The sequence below is a fragment of the Podarcis pityusensis genome, assembly GCF_964106645.2.
Source record: "Podarcis pityusensis genome assembly, chromosome: 3".
NCBI classification, from domain to species: Eukaryota; Metazoa; Chordata; class Lepidosauria; order Squamata; family Lacertidae; genus Podarcis; species Podarcis pityusensis.
In genome coordinates, this window is record NC_138026.1 from 26,012,064 (window position 1) to 26,026,297 (window position 14,234).

At 40.4% G+C, this 14,234-nt stretch overlaps 1 protein-coding gene across 11 annotated transcripts in view; it reads left to right on the forward strand.

The window, feature by feature from the left end:
- Positions 1–14,234, forward strand: part of TRAPPC12 (trafficking protein particle complex subunit 12) — a 651,202-nt gene that overhangs the window by 603,407 nt on the left and 33,561 nt on the right. For all 11 annotated transcript variants that reach the window (XM_080999065.1, XM_080999064.1, XM_080999063.1 and 8 more), the window contains 3 exons: positions 1,508–1,624; positions 8,793–8,906; positions 11,094–11,232. In XM_080999065.1, the coding sequence (XP_080855191.1) occupies positions 1,508–1,624; positions 8,793–8,906; positions 11,094–11,232 (370 nt within the window). The remainder of the gene's footprint in view (positions 1–1,507; positions 1,625–8,792; positions 8,907–11,093; positions 11,233–14,234) is intronic.

Genomic DNA, 14,234 nt, shown 5'->3' on the forward strand with positions numbered 1-14,234 from the left:
CCATAAGGCTAAATATATATATATATATATATATATATATATATATATATATATATATGTCTTCATACTTTCTCATAAGGGGATAAGTTTCAGGTGTAACAATGGGCCCAAGTCCTGAGCCCTTGAGCTCTGTGATTAGTGCTAGTCCTACTGAGAGTAGACCCATTGAAATTAAGGGCCCTGTGTTAGTCATGTCTGTTAATTTCAGTGGATCTACTCTCAATACAACTAGCATTGGATACAACCCATAGTCTGAAAGCACATGAATCTACTACTTTGCTTAAATGAAATAGGTCTGAATCCAGTCAGTTATTATTAACAATGTAAGTTATTTTATTAGCAGAAATGTACAGTTATCTTCTGATATTTCTAGAGATTTCAATGGGTTTTGTTGAAACTGTCCTTTACATAGTTTGAAGTTTGTATCCACGTCTACTGGGGTGTGCTGCCACAACAGTTTATGGTGAGGGAGGGGGAATGAGATCAGTCTCAAGATGGTTGCCAGATTTAGATTTTGCTGAAAGAAGTTTGATGAATGGATGAATAGTACAATGGAATACATTCAGCAGAGAGGGGGGGAAACCTTTGTGATCTAGTAGATGGAAGAAACAACCATGCGAGATCTCTGTTCAGTCCATTAACAGAAAATTTGGCATCTCTTTAACCTGGCATAGTTTTTGTATTAAGGAAAAGAAAGTGGAGCTCTAAATAATGATAAATCACGGAACATAGTTAAGAGCCTCACCATTTGACCAGCAGAATTTAGTAGCAGTATAGCTTTTGGCCCTATCTGGCAATCTTACCTGGATACTGTGAGGGCAACCAAGATAGTTTATGTTCCCCAACCAGGATGAAATGTATCTAGATAGTTAGCTTCATTCAGGAGTTTCTGGAGCTGTCCAGCCGCTACCCACTCAATTACCTTGAAAGGCACATTAGTGACCTGTTGAGGTACCGGGGTCTAGCCACAGACACGAACACAGGTCTTGCTATTGTCTTCTTTAAGGTATGGAGAACACATACTGTTTCTAAAGATGCATTGAACACTTGTTGTTGTTACTAGCTACAAAGGGCAAGCATCTAGCAGGCATGTAGCAGCTGCTTCCTTCAGTGAAATCAGCCTATTGTCAAACAAGCAGCAGTAACCCCACAGAAATAAATGGGATTTCAGTGCACATCTTAAAGCCAATGTGGCATACAGCTGCTTTTGAGAGTAAAGAGATGCCAAATACTCTCCTTTCCATGCAATAGGAGATTATAGCTGTCTTCAACATACTGATTTTTCATGTCACGGGAATCAGTACAATAGTCTCAGGCTCAAGGCCACTGTTGTGCAGGGTAGTTCAAGGCATATAAATAGAAATATACAAAGCACCTTGTTGTATGCTGAAGAAATTTCAATCACATAGCACTGCATTAATGCAAGACACTTGTGTGTGTGTTTTAATGGCTAAGAGGAACTTTCAATTAAAAAAACCCAACACTTTGTATTTTCCCCCCCAATTAGGGTGATGCAGTAAAAGACTTAATGCTTCGCTTCCTTGGTGAGCAGTCGGCAGCAAAAAGACAAGTTTTAAATGCCACCTCTGTGGAACAGTCTTTTGTGGGTTTAAAACAACTGATAGTAAGTAACAATATTTCTTTGTGCGTATTGAACACTCTGCTTCTTCTCTAGATAGGTTAAGAGCTAAACTTACTCATCAATCCAATGGAAGTTCTTACTGAAGGGAGGGAGGCAATTTTCACCTTCCCCCTATAGCCACCAGCATCGCCTCATGTGCTTTTCTGAAGGGACCCTCAACACTTGGAACTTTTCAGGGGGCTGTAAGGAAACGGAGAGGTAGATAAAATTGCTGCATCCCCACCCCTGCTTCCTCCAGCAGGAGCATCCTGAAAGTAGTATTTTGCTCACAGGGACTTTGGATCCGTCCCGGTTCATATTCAGCTATACCAACAGAATAGCCTAGAGCTGACCGAATTCCAAAACTCAACAGCTATAACCTAAAAACCACCATGTTGTTCATAAACCTAAGCTATATAACAGTACAGTCATACCTTGGCTCTCGAACAGCTTAGTTGCCGAACGTTTCAGCTCCCGAACTATTGAAACCCAGAAGTGAGTGGTCCGGTTTTCGAACTTTTTTTGGAAGCCAAGCATTCGACGGGGCTTCCGCAGCTTCCGATTGGCTGCAGGAGCTTCCTGCAGCCAATCAGAAGCCATGCTTTGGTTTCCGAACGTTTTGGAAGTCTAATGGACTTCCGGAACAGATTCTGTTCAACTTCCAAGGTACGACTGTACTTCTGTTTAGTCCCACTGCAACAGCTTAGGTTGTTTTTCTGCATTGGTGCTGTTGCTCCTTTCTCCAGTTTGATACATGGCACACAGTTTGATGCACGGCACACAGAACCTAATGGTCGTTAGACTATACTGCCATCAATCACTACATGATCTTAATCTGGGGCTTCCTGGGTTCCAGCCTGTGACTGAGGGTGGCTGGAAGATGAACCGAGGGCAAGGCAAAACAGTTGCACTTCTCCAGCACCCTTATGGCTTCTGCATTTACATTCAAGAGCTGCCTGAGAGCCAAAGGTTTCATCACCTATAGATCAGCCTATACCATTCAGTTCTCCTTTTCCACAAGCATGCACCAATAGGGAGGAGCATGTGATGCCAATAATGTATGTGGGGCGATGGGTTTAGCAGGAGCACTGGAAGACTACTTGTCTAGCATAGTATTGTCTGCTTCAACTGGCATCAGCTTTCTAGGGTCTCTGTCTGTGGTCTTTCACATCACCTGCTACTGTATTCTTTTAAACTGTAGATGCCAAGAACTAAACCTGGGACCATCTGCTGCCCGGAAATTCAATTTTCTGTCTTAAACTCAGAGGTGGAAAGAGGACTGATTTTTTATTATTATTATTTTTGTACTCGTAACACTTGCTGGTTGCCAATGATTTTGAAATGACATTGCCTTTGTCTCAAGAAGCTGTATCGTTCGTGTGTTGCACTTTGAACTTTGTGTGCACATCATTCAGTTGCATTTGAAATAAATAATAACCCATCTGTGCAAAATTGCTGCCTTAAAGCAGCAAACATTTTTGAAAGCCTTAATTTGGCACACAAAATCTAAAAGATCTAGGCACCAACGTTTCAAGACTTTGCATTTTAATTTATTCCATAAATGAATGGCTCTTGCAGCATTTTTGTAATTAAAGTGGGACAGTAGCAGCAGGCAACTGATAGTTTTCAGTATAGAAAGCCTGTAAGAAATAGACTTAAATTTTTTAATTGCAATATTTCAGTGGCGTATTAATGAGCTTTCTGCTCGTAATAACTTCAAACAAACTTTAGTCTAAGAAGGGGTTACTGATGTGAGTTTCTCTAAGTAATGTCAGAGTGTTCTACCAGAGTAATTTACAATCGAGAAGAATGTCATAGCAAATGGAGGAGGACATTTTAATCATTTTAATGGTGTCGCATGTAGAGTTAATGACTCCCTTTTGAGACTCCGTTTGGAAAAAATCATACACATTCTGTTAGTTGTGCTTCTGATTTAATGTTGAATTTTCATATGTTGTCAAATATAATATGCTGTAGTTCTTGTACATATTTACTGTTTTATACAGGAGAAGTTTTACTTCAAACCTCCCAGTATAAATTGTATTTTTAAACAAAAAACTGGTCAAGGAGTTATGGCTACAACTAATCGTTCTTCAGTTGATTTAGAAAATAACTGAGATGGGTTATGCCCATAACTTTCATACTGTGCTCTTTGAAAAGTCTGGGGTTTCTCAAGAATATTATTTAGGGTTCCCCAATAGGTAAACCAGTCGTGGCTGGCAAATGTTCTTAAAAAGCAACAACCCCACATGCCCATTCATCTGCATCTATCACTGCAACATGCAGCTGCAGAAGTTTGGGTGTACACCCTAAAACCTATGTGTATAGTGGGAGACAGTCAACATGGAAATGCTTCTCTGAAAATAGAAAGTTTGAAACTGCTAGGTTTCTTTTTCCTTTACGCATGGAATCAGTGGGTTTAAGGATCTGTCATATTGTTGTTGTTTAGTCGTTTAGTCGTGTCCTACTCTTCGTGACCCCATGGACCAGAGCACGCCAGGCACTCCTGTCTTCCACTGCCTCCTGCAGTTTGGCCAGACTCATGCTGGTAGCTTCGAGAACACTATCCAACCATCTTGTCCTTTGTTATCCCCTTCTTCTTGTGCCCTCCATCTTTCCCAACATCAGGGTCTTTTCCAGGGAGTCTTCTCTTCTCATGAGGTGGCCAAAGTATTGGAGCCTCAGCTTCAGGATCTGTCCTTCCAGTGAGCATTCAGGGCTGATTTCCTTAAGAATGGATACGTTTGATCTTCTTGCAGTCCATGGGACTCTCAAGAGTCTCCTCCAGTGCCATAATTCAAAAGCATCAATTAACTCTTCCTAAAGCAGGATTTATAGACAAGTGTTTCTTCAACCTGAACAATGCCTTAAGTTTTTCAGGAGACATTGTCCTAGGGCTATTGAGTAGCCTGTGGTTGTCAATAGCCCAGTGAATAGGCCTCTCAGTAGTCTTGTGTCTAATGTAAAAAAAATAAAAAATGCCAGAAAGTTAAGTTTCTTAATCTTGATTTCTCTTAGGGGTTAGATGAGTAATCTTCAGTAGTCCTTTCCAGAGAAGTAAACAGATGGCCATCAGAAATTTAATAACAGTAATAAAAAAAATTGAATTTATATTGGAAATCAGACATCCATTTATTTATTATGGTTGGTCCATTATTCTGCTGTATCACCTGAACTGGGTGACCTTCATTGCATATGTACATCTGTCATACATCAAAGAACAGATGGTGTCCATTCCTGCTGTTCTGTGTCCTCTGGCTATGATCCCATTAAAATGCAGGATGCTCTGTGTCTGTACCTGAGCAACTGATACAAAGATGGGATAGTATATCTCTTTGTGTACTATAGCGGCTAAGAGCTGTGAACCAAGAAGGCCCTGGTTCCCATTTCACATTAGCCATGGAATCCTTAGCTAGTCTTAGGCAAACGGCTATTCTCTCAGCTTCGGTACTGTGAAATGAAGTTTAAATATTCAGGCAGCAAAAAGAAAGAACACTGCTAATAATGCAGCAAGAGAATTAATTCAGGAAAAAAGAAACCTACTAAACTGCAATCCTCAGTATATTTTACAAGCAAGCTTGTGGATCAGTTAGAGTAAAACAGCCTAAGGAGAAGCTCCTCAGCTACTGGAAGAGTTTGGATGTGTAATTTAGATAGCCAAATCATTGTGTGTGGAAAAAAAATGTGTATTTGTCTTTGATTAGAATGTCATCAGAGGTTTGGAAGGTTTTCCATGCTGGAGATAAATGGAAACCATAGCACGATTAACACCTTTTTAAAAAGTTTGAATTCCTTGCTTGTTCAAGACTACATCCAAAGCTACCCCTATGCAGAACTAGTTGCTCAGTTTTTTTGGACCTAGGCCATTATCTTGCTAATACTCTCTAGCAACCAAAATCACAGCACACTGGTGTTAGTACCTCCTGGCACAATGTCTAAATCAAGATCTGTTCCCCTTACCCACACCCTTGTGAACTAGTTGAAGATACCATATACTTCGTGTTAATCAAGCATTCCGAACTTACTATTGTAGCCAGATAATTTGGGACTATATTTTGTCTTCCCAAGTTTGAACATGTTGAACCTCTTTTCCCAATTGCTTTCCCATTAGCATCTTTCACCTTCTCTCGAAAGTTCATTAGGCAGCCAGTGCACTAGTAGCCCAATAACCTTTAATAAATGTCATGACACTATATGCTTAACAAATGAATAGCATGGTATTCTTCTTCCACCATAGTAAGCCGCAAACTCAGCAGAAATTGGACTTTACCCACAAAGAGCTATCCAGAAGGAATTATGTGATGAATAGATCTGATTGTGATACAGTTACTAGGTGTACATTTTCAAAATATCACAGTTACATGAAACATAGCTATCTTCACAGATTCTCTCTTTTTTTAAAAAATAAATAGTAATAATAATACTGGATTCTACATCTATTGTAGAAGAAGCAGTAATCAGTGTAGTGTACTGTTGACTTTTGGCCCCTTAAAAGCTTCCTCAGAATTATTCATGTATGGCAGCATCTGAAATAAAATACTTAGCATCACTAAGTACTTCACTTCTGTAGTTCAAAATTTAAGGAATGTTCTTAGTCATTTAAGGGATTGTTCTTGCTCTTCTCACCCACTCCTCCTCCTTGCAGCACATATGAAAAGAAATTATTGGTTTGCTTTATAGATAACAGTGTGTCACAGTTCATACGGTGAGCCCAGTAATAGCCGTGATCTATGGTTTGGACTTCTGAAGCCAACCAAGTGAAGGGAGTGTTTGTGGTTTCCTGAGGCTGACTCCCAATTTGCATGAGTAGTCTCCATTGGAATAGTGTTCCCTGGCCTGAGAGAGTGGGTTCCTGACTGACTCCAGTTACAAAAGCTAAGGCTGCTGAACAGAGTCTTGGGCTGGTATATTGTTTGGGAAGTTTTGTTTAGGGTGAGTTTTGTTGTTGTTGTTGTTGTTTTTTGCTGTTATTGATTATTTATTTTAGATCTTATTATGATTTACGTGGAAATTGGTTAAACCACAGAGCCTAGGACTTGCCGATCAGAAGGTCGGCAGTTCAAATCCCCGCAACGGGGTGAGCTCCCGTTGCTCGGTCCCTGCTTCTGCCAACCTAGCAGTTCAAAAGCACGTCAAAGTGCAAGTAGATAAATAGGTATCGCGCCGGCGGGAAGGTAAATGGCGTTTTCATGTGCTGCTCTGGTTCGCCAGAAGCGGCTTAGTCATGCTGGCCACATGACCCAGAAGCTGTACGCGGGCTCCCTCAGCCAATAAAGCGAGATGAGCACCGCAACCCCAGAGTCGTCTGCGACTGGACCTAATGGTCAGGGGTCCCTTTACCTTTACCTTTACCTTACTTTCCTTATGTTTGTAATTATGTATTTGAGCATGGTTTTAACCATAGAAAGGCAGAATACAAATCAAATGAGGCATAGATGGGTGTATATTTGGAGAAGACCTATTGAAATTAATGGGTCTTGAATGAGTCAGGTACATTGATTTTAATGGGTATGACATATTGCATAGAGCCAGTGTGGTGGTGTGGTTAAGAGCAGTAGTCACGTAATCTGGGGAACCGGGTTCGCGTCTCCGCTCCTCCACATGCAGCTGCTGGGTGACCTTGGGCCAGTCACACTTCTGTGAAGTCTCTCAGCCTCACTCACCTCACAGATTGTTTGTTGTGGGGGAGGAAGGGAAACAAGAATGTTAGCCGCTTTGAGACTCCTTAAAGGGAGTGAAAGGCGGGATATCAAATCCAAACGCTTCTTCTTCTTCTTCTTATAGGAGATCTGATTTTCATTGTTATATGTTTGTAAGCTGCTTGGAGAGAACCTTGTCCTAAAAAGCAACCCACACATCTTTTAAATAAATAAATACACATTTTGGATAATCATCATCATCATCTATCTTGTAAACCCCAGATTTTAGGTCAGATTTTAAGTGGGACGCAACACACAACAGAAGAGCAGTTGTCCTCTTTGACCACAGATATATCTTCCCATCTTCATGAATCAATAAATAAGTGACGCGAGTCTTCTGCTTCCCCTCCGAATGGATTGTGCCACAGGGATATTTGTAAAGAATAGGAGTAGAGTGGACTGGAGAGGTAACACTTGGTGGAGGGACTTCCGTTTAGTATCCTTTTCTACACTCAAGGAGAAAATAGTTTGGCAAAGAGAAGCTACTGTTCATGATGTTCCTTTTGATTTATGTCACTGACTACTGCCACTTTCAGGGAATTACTCAGTGGTGTCGTAGGAGTTCGACCCAGTTACTGTCCTTGATTCCACTCTTTACTGGCTGTATTGGACACACAGGGACAATTCTCTCTCTTTTCTTAGCTCTGACAAGAAGCAACAGCCATTCTTTATCTTAGCTTTTGAACGGAACAGGCATAAGCTGTTTTCCCCCCGTGGGAATTCCTCTGAGGTGTGACACATTTGTGAGCCTGGGGTACACATAGCTGTGGCTTCTGAAAAATCTGTTTTTTGAGGACTAAACACTTTTAAATAAAAAATGTATGGGCTGCGGACAAATGTCTAGCAAATGCCCATAGAAAGAAGTACACTTGCATGAGTTTTTGGTTTCTCTCTGTCTTGTTTTGATAATTCCCCCGTATTTCATTCGGTGCTAAATCTGGGTGAACGACTAGACGTTTCAAATCTTAGCTGTTTATATTCATTAAAATATTTCATTTTGACCAAGCTGTATTTTTCAAGGAAATCATATTGATGACCTTCATGAAGCCATCGATTCAAAACTAATAGGAACATAATTGGACCCTAGAAAGAGAATAAAATAGCAGTGTTATTTGGAGAGAATAGGTATGAAACTTAGGAAGGTGGGGAGGAACGTTGCACATTTCAGATGGAGCCTGACCATTGCTTCTGAATGGAACAATATCTGGCCTGTCATAATAAATTGTGTATCCTTTTACACTAGCAATCTTCTAATTGTAAATTGTGAGTCATGCCTGGCTTCGCTTTTTGCCTAATTATACAAGCAGTTTTGACAAATGACATCCCACTTCCTACTGGCTAACTTTACTGACCTTGTCATTATTACTAATGGTTAGCTGGAGCTGCTTCAAGCAAAATAAGCAGCTCCAACTTTTTAGCAGCTGAATTTATTTGTTACTTAGCCTATTCTTCTTTTTTCCCCTCCCACCCAGAGCAGCAAAAACTGGAGAGCGGCCGTTGACTTATGCGGACGGCTTCTGACTGCCCACGGTCAAGGCTATGGCAAAAACGGCTTGCCCACAAGTCACACAACAGACTCTCTGCAGGTACATTTGCCTTTCAGTCAAGCAAAATGGTGGGTTCGATTTTACAAATGGGTGAAGAGAGCCATCCTTCAGCGCTATTTTTATTTGCTGTCACTTCCTGAATGTGCACTTTAAAGCAGGAGTGGGTAATTTGTTCCACTACAAGAATCTTCGTGGAAATGTAACACAAACTGGAGGCCTGCAGCTAATGTATACATTTGGCTTTGCACGTAACTTGCATCAACAGAGTATGCACAACTGCAGTGTTAAGGAACAGAGCCTATCTATCAGTCTAACTAGTTGAAATTGCTTGTTCCCAACTTATAGGTGCCCTGATTCTGACCACTGGTTGTTTAAGGTCCTTCCAGATGCATTGCCTTTGTATTTTCAGGATTAGTCCTGCAAGCGTGATCTATTTAAAACCAAAGCTGAGATTTGTAATGCAAACGGAAGGCCATTGTCCTTACTGTCATGTTGGGGAAGAAGATACTTTGCCCTTGTTCTAGCCCGAAAAGCATATTATGAACAAATAATTTAAAAATTCTTCTGCAGCTGCAGCATACTTGCCTAGATTTTTTTCACTTTAGAGAGAGTTGTGTTCCAAAGATTTTTATGAGCATTGTAATAATAATTTGTGCTGATATTTATTTAAAAGCAATTGCAATTTCTCTGTTTCAAGTGTTATTAATACAAAGGTTATAAAGATGTTTTGTGGCGCTGTGGCTAGTAAGCAGAATGCTTGAAAACTCCACTGATGAATCTGTGTTCTAGATCTCTTATGGGCGTGTGTCAGCGGGAATAGCTGGAGGCATAAACAATATATACATTTCTTATACCTAGCAATATTGTGGCAAATAATTAGTTATTCTTTTCAACTTGTGATGGCAGCCAGTTTGGAGGAATCAGGATTGGATGAGAGCCGCAAATCCCGTCCTCAAATTGGCACGTTTTGCCCTAGGTCAGGGGTCTGCAACCTTTAAGACAAAAAGAGCCACTTTGACCCGTTTCCGAAGGAAAAAAACCTGGGAGCCACAATTGGGCGGGAAGGTGACGTCGGGACGGTGCGTGACTAACGCACGCACCGCCCCCATGTGACGTCACAGCCAGTACAGCGCCCACCACAGTGGGGAGTGTCGGGGCGCACAATGCGCCTCCTCCCCTCGCTAGTATCCGCCCCGGAGCCGCGGCAAAGGTGTAAAAGAGCCACATGCGGCTCCGGAGCCGCGGGTTGCCGACCCCTGCCCTAGGTCTATCAATTGCACTCCGGGCCAGTTTTGTCATGAAAATTGTCTTGGTCCCTTGTCAGGAGAGAGACAGGGGGAGTGTGTCCCTGTTAATTCTCCTTGCTCTCTTGGTGACTTTCGATACCATCCTTTGGCATTTAATTATCTGTGGTCTCCTTCAATGAGTGGGATGTCTTAGACCTGCGTTTAATTAAATATGAATGCATTTTTGGCTTTTAATTCATTTTATTTAATGTTGGTTTTAGTGTTAGTCACTTAGAGTTACTTTTAATAAAAAGTTGACAAATAAATTCAATTAATAATAATAACAACCATAAATTATATGTACAACTATATGATGTTGCAGGACGCGGGTGGCGCTGTGGTCTAAACCACTGAGCCTAGGGCTTGCCGATCAGAAGGTCGGCGGTTTGAATCCCCGCAAAGAGGTGAGCTCCAATTGCTCAGTCCCAGCTCCTGCCCACCTAGCAGTTCGAAAGCATGTCAAAGTGCAAGTAGATAAATAGGTACCACTCCGGCGGGAACGTAAACGGCGTTTCCATGCGCTGCTCTAGTTCACCAGAAGCAGCTTAGTCATGCTAGCCACATGACCCGGAAGCTGTCTACGGACAAACACCGGCTTTTCAGCCAATAGAACGAGATGAGTGCCACAACCCCAGAGTCATTGGCGACTGGACCTAACGGTCAGGGGTACCTTTACCTTTTATATGATGTTAGTTGCTGTTATTTCATTGGCAGATGAGCAGAAAATAAAGATAGTGAAGTGAAGACAGAACCACCTATTTTAGCTTTCTGATTTTGGCCAAAGGCATCTGTTATGTGGATATCTGTGAATGTATCATAGGCACCTTTTTAGGCATCATTAGAAAACTAATAGTAAAGTAAGTTTGGGTTTTGCAGTAAACGCTGTCAAGTGATCTGTCTCTCCCCCCCCCCTTTTCTTTTCTTTTTTTCCTTTTTCAAGCTTTGGTTTGTAAGACTTGCACTCCTGGTGAAACTGGGTCTCTTCCAAAATGCTGAAATGGAATTTGAACCATTTGGAAATCTAGACCAGGCTGACCTATATTATGAGTATTATCCCCATGTATACCCAGGACGCAAAGGTAAATCTGTTTATATTCTGTTCTGCTAATACTAAGGATGTTGGGCATTAGAGTGTTTAGATCACATTGACTTCAGTCAGAGAATTAGGAATATGCTTAAATATATTCCATTGACATTAGTTGGAGTTTCAAGATTTTAATGTTGCTGGATTTTGTCCATTTTCTTATATAGTTTAGAAGAGGAAACCCAAGTTTTCAACCTTAACGGGAGTAAGGCAACTTTGTAGACGGAAACAACACAATGGTGACCTAACTTCTTGAAGGTCTTTTGACCATGCTGGTTCACTGAAAGTCTCTTCCAGTTAATCGACAGAGGTTATACTTTACATAACAGTGGCAGGTAGTAAGGAGTCTAAATATCCTTCAAAGCAAAATATAGTGAACTGAGTTCTGTATTGTTAAAAAGCACATGTTTAGTAAAAGATAGCAAGCATGCAATATACAAAAGCATTTTAGAAAGTAGACCGTTTATTTTATATATATATATATGTGTGTGTGTGTGTGTGTATATATATATATATATATGTATGTGTGTGTATATATGTATATATACACACACTCTCTCTCTCTCTCTATATATATATATAGTTTTAAACAGAGGCCAAATTATATTGTTATTTATTAAACTTGTTAGTCACTTGTTATCCAGAAGTCTCCAAGTGACTTCAAACACATTTAAAAACATAAACACTTTTTTTATTAAAAATATATATATGAAACACCTGCCATTCATATGATAAATAGTAATGAAAGCATTGAACAGCCCTTCAGACAAGCTTGTTCAGGATCATGGTAGGATGCAGTTAATCGCCAAAACCAGATGTTTAGTTTATCACAGTGATTAACAAAACAGAAATCTTAAATTCTTACAGCAAAATGTTTCAGCTTCTGCCTTCATCAGCTGCTCTGACAAAAATTATGCTATTTCTGAGGTGGTTGTTATAGACCTTTGAGGACGGAATGCTCAAAATACCTTCATTCACTGAAGCAAGGCGCTGCTGGTACTACCTAGAGAGGTTGAGGTCATGCAATATTGATGTGTTCAGTGTGTGGCTCCAGAAGTTCTCTCTTTTTGCAAACGTGGTCGGATCTGTTGGTACCTCTGACAGGCTTGCACACAAACACACACACACAAAACAACCTCCATCCCCCAACACCAAAGCTGAGCATTACTCTTTTAAGGAACACATTGAACTTTAGCCTGATCCTTGGAGGTTATCAGCAACACTGAAAGCAGGTTTTGAGGTAAAAAGCATGTCTTGTGCAAACCTAACTCATATCCATGGTTTGTTTTCCTTAAATCCTGGTTCAGCACTGTATTGGAAATGTAAACCATGGCTAAGGTTTGGTTACAAACCAGGATGTGAATGAATGACTTGAACCAAGTTTGCAAATCATGTTTGGAATTGAACCATAGTGAAGTGTTATGTCCGAACTATGTTGTTAATATCACCCAGCTCCCTATTCTCTGCTTGTAAATTTAGAATGAAGGTTTGCTGATGTCTTCTTATGCATGCCCTCTGTACGTCTGTGAATCTTAATCAACCATTGCTAAGGCAATGACATGTTTAGTACTAACTATGGTGTAGCATTATGTCTGTACTGGGCTACAAAATTGCTAAGAGTAAAAGATGAGGGCTTTAGAATTGCAGTATAGTCCAAGACTAAGCATACTAAAGATGAGATATCTTTTTAACCCCTTACCTATCTAGCTTCTTAAGGAATTGATATCTATAATCAGATCAAAAAGTCAGATAATGCAGGGATCCAGCTGATCTTCCTATAATAGGAAATGGCAGGTGTATTAGATCAAAGCTTGGAAAAGACCGTCACCCTTCCTTTGTTCATATTTGAGGGCTACGCTGTCTTGATGGCCTAAGAGGTAGAAAGGGCATACCTAACAGTCTGCCTTGCAATAAACTGTATTGAAAATGAAAAATGAATCTGTGTCGTTAAACAGCTAATTTAAATGATAAAATAAACATAAATCATACATATATTTTATCTACTGTGCAGTAACCGTCATCTATGATAATATGCTGATGGTTGCTAATTTTTCTTTTCATTTTTTGGTGTAACAAGCATAACTGTAAAATCTTTGATTTATCTATCTCATTTTGATTCATAATAGTTAAACGAATTAGGCAATTAAAATGCACTTTGCAATCAAATGTGTCGAGATACAAATAAATAATGGTTATGAAAGTGGTATAAAATACATTTCATTTAATTCATGTGTGTAATTTGGATCAATTCAAAATATTCATTGAATGAAATGAAATGCATTTCATTTCCAAACAGCATGTGAATTTCAGTCTGGAAATGTTATGAATTTCCATGGATGTCTCTTAACATTTCTAGCACTACTTTATCCTTGGCGTCTATGCAGCTAGACTTGTTAAATGCTTTTCTTTTTACTCCAAAGTAACTTTTCCCTTCTGGCTAAATTCTGCCTCTTTTATGTCCATATTTGTGTGTGAGTCTGAATTTTCCAACTTAAACTGCCAACTTTTATTGACACACCATGTCTTTTTCACTTTCCCTCATCCCCTTTCTCCAACTAGAATCCCACAGCTCTTTCTGTGGCATCTACTTTTGTTAATTAAAATACAGCCAGCTCTTCATAGCCTACCTTACAGGCCATGTAGTATGCAGTCCATGTTGTTGTTTAGTCGTGTCCGACTCTTTGTGACCCCATGGACCAGAGCACGCCAGGCACTCCTGTCTTCCACTGCCTCCTGCAGTTTGGTCAAACTCATGCTGGTAGCTTCGAGAACACTATCCAACCATCTCGTCCTCTGTCGTCCCCTTCTTCTTGTGCCCTCCATCTTTCCCAACATCAGGGTCTTTTCCAGGGAGTCTTCTCTTCTCATGAGGCGGCCAAAGTATTGGAGCCTCAGCTTCAGGATCTGTCCTTCCAGTGAGCACTCAGGGCTGATTTACTTAAGAATGGATAGGTTTGATCTTCTTGCAGTCCATGGGACTCTCAAGAGTCTCCTCCA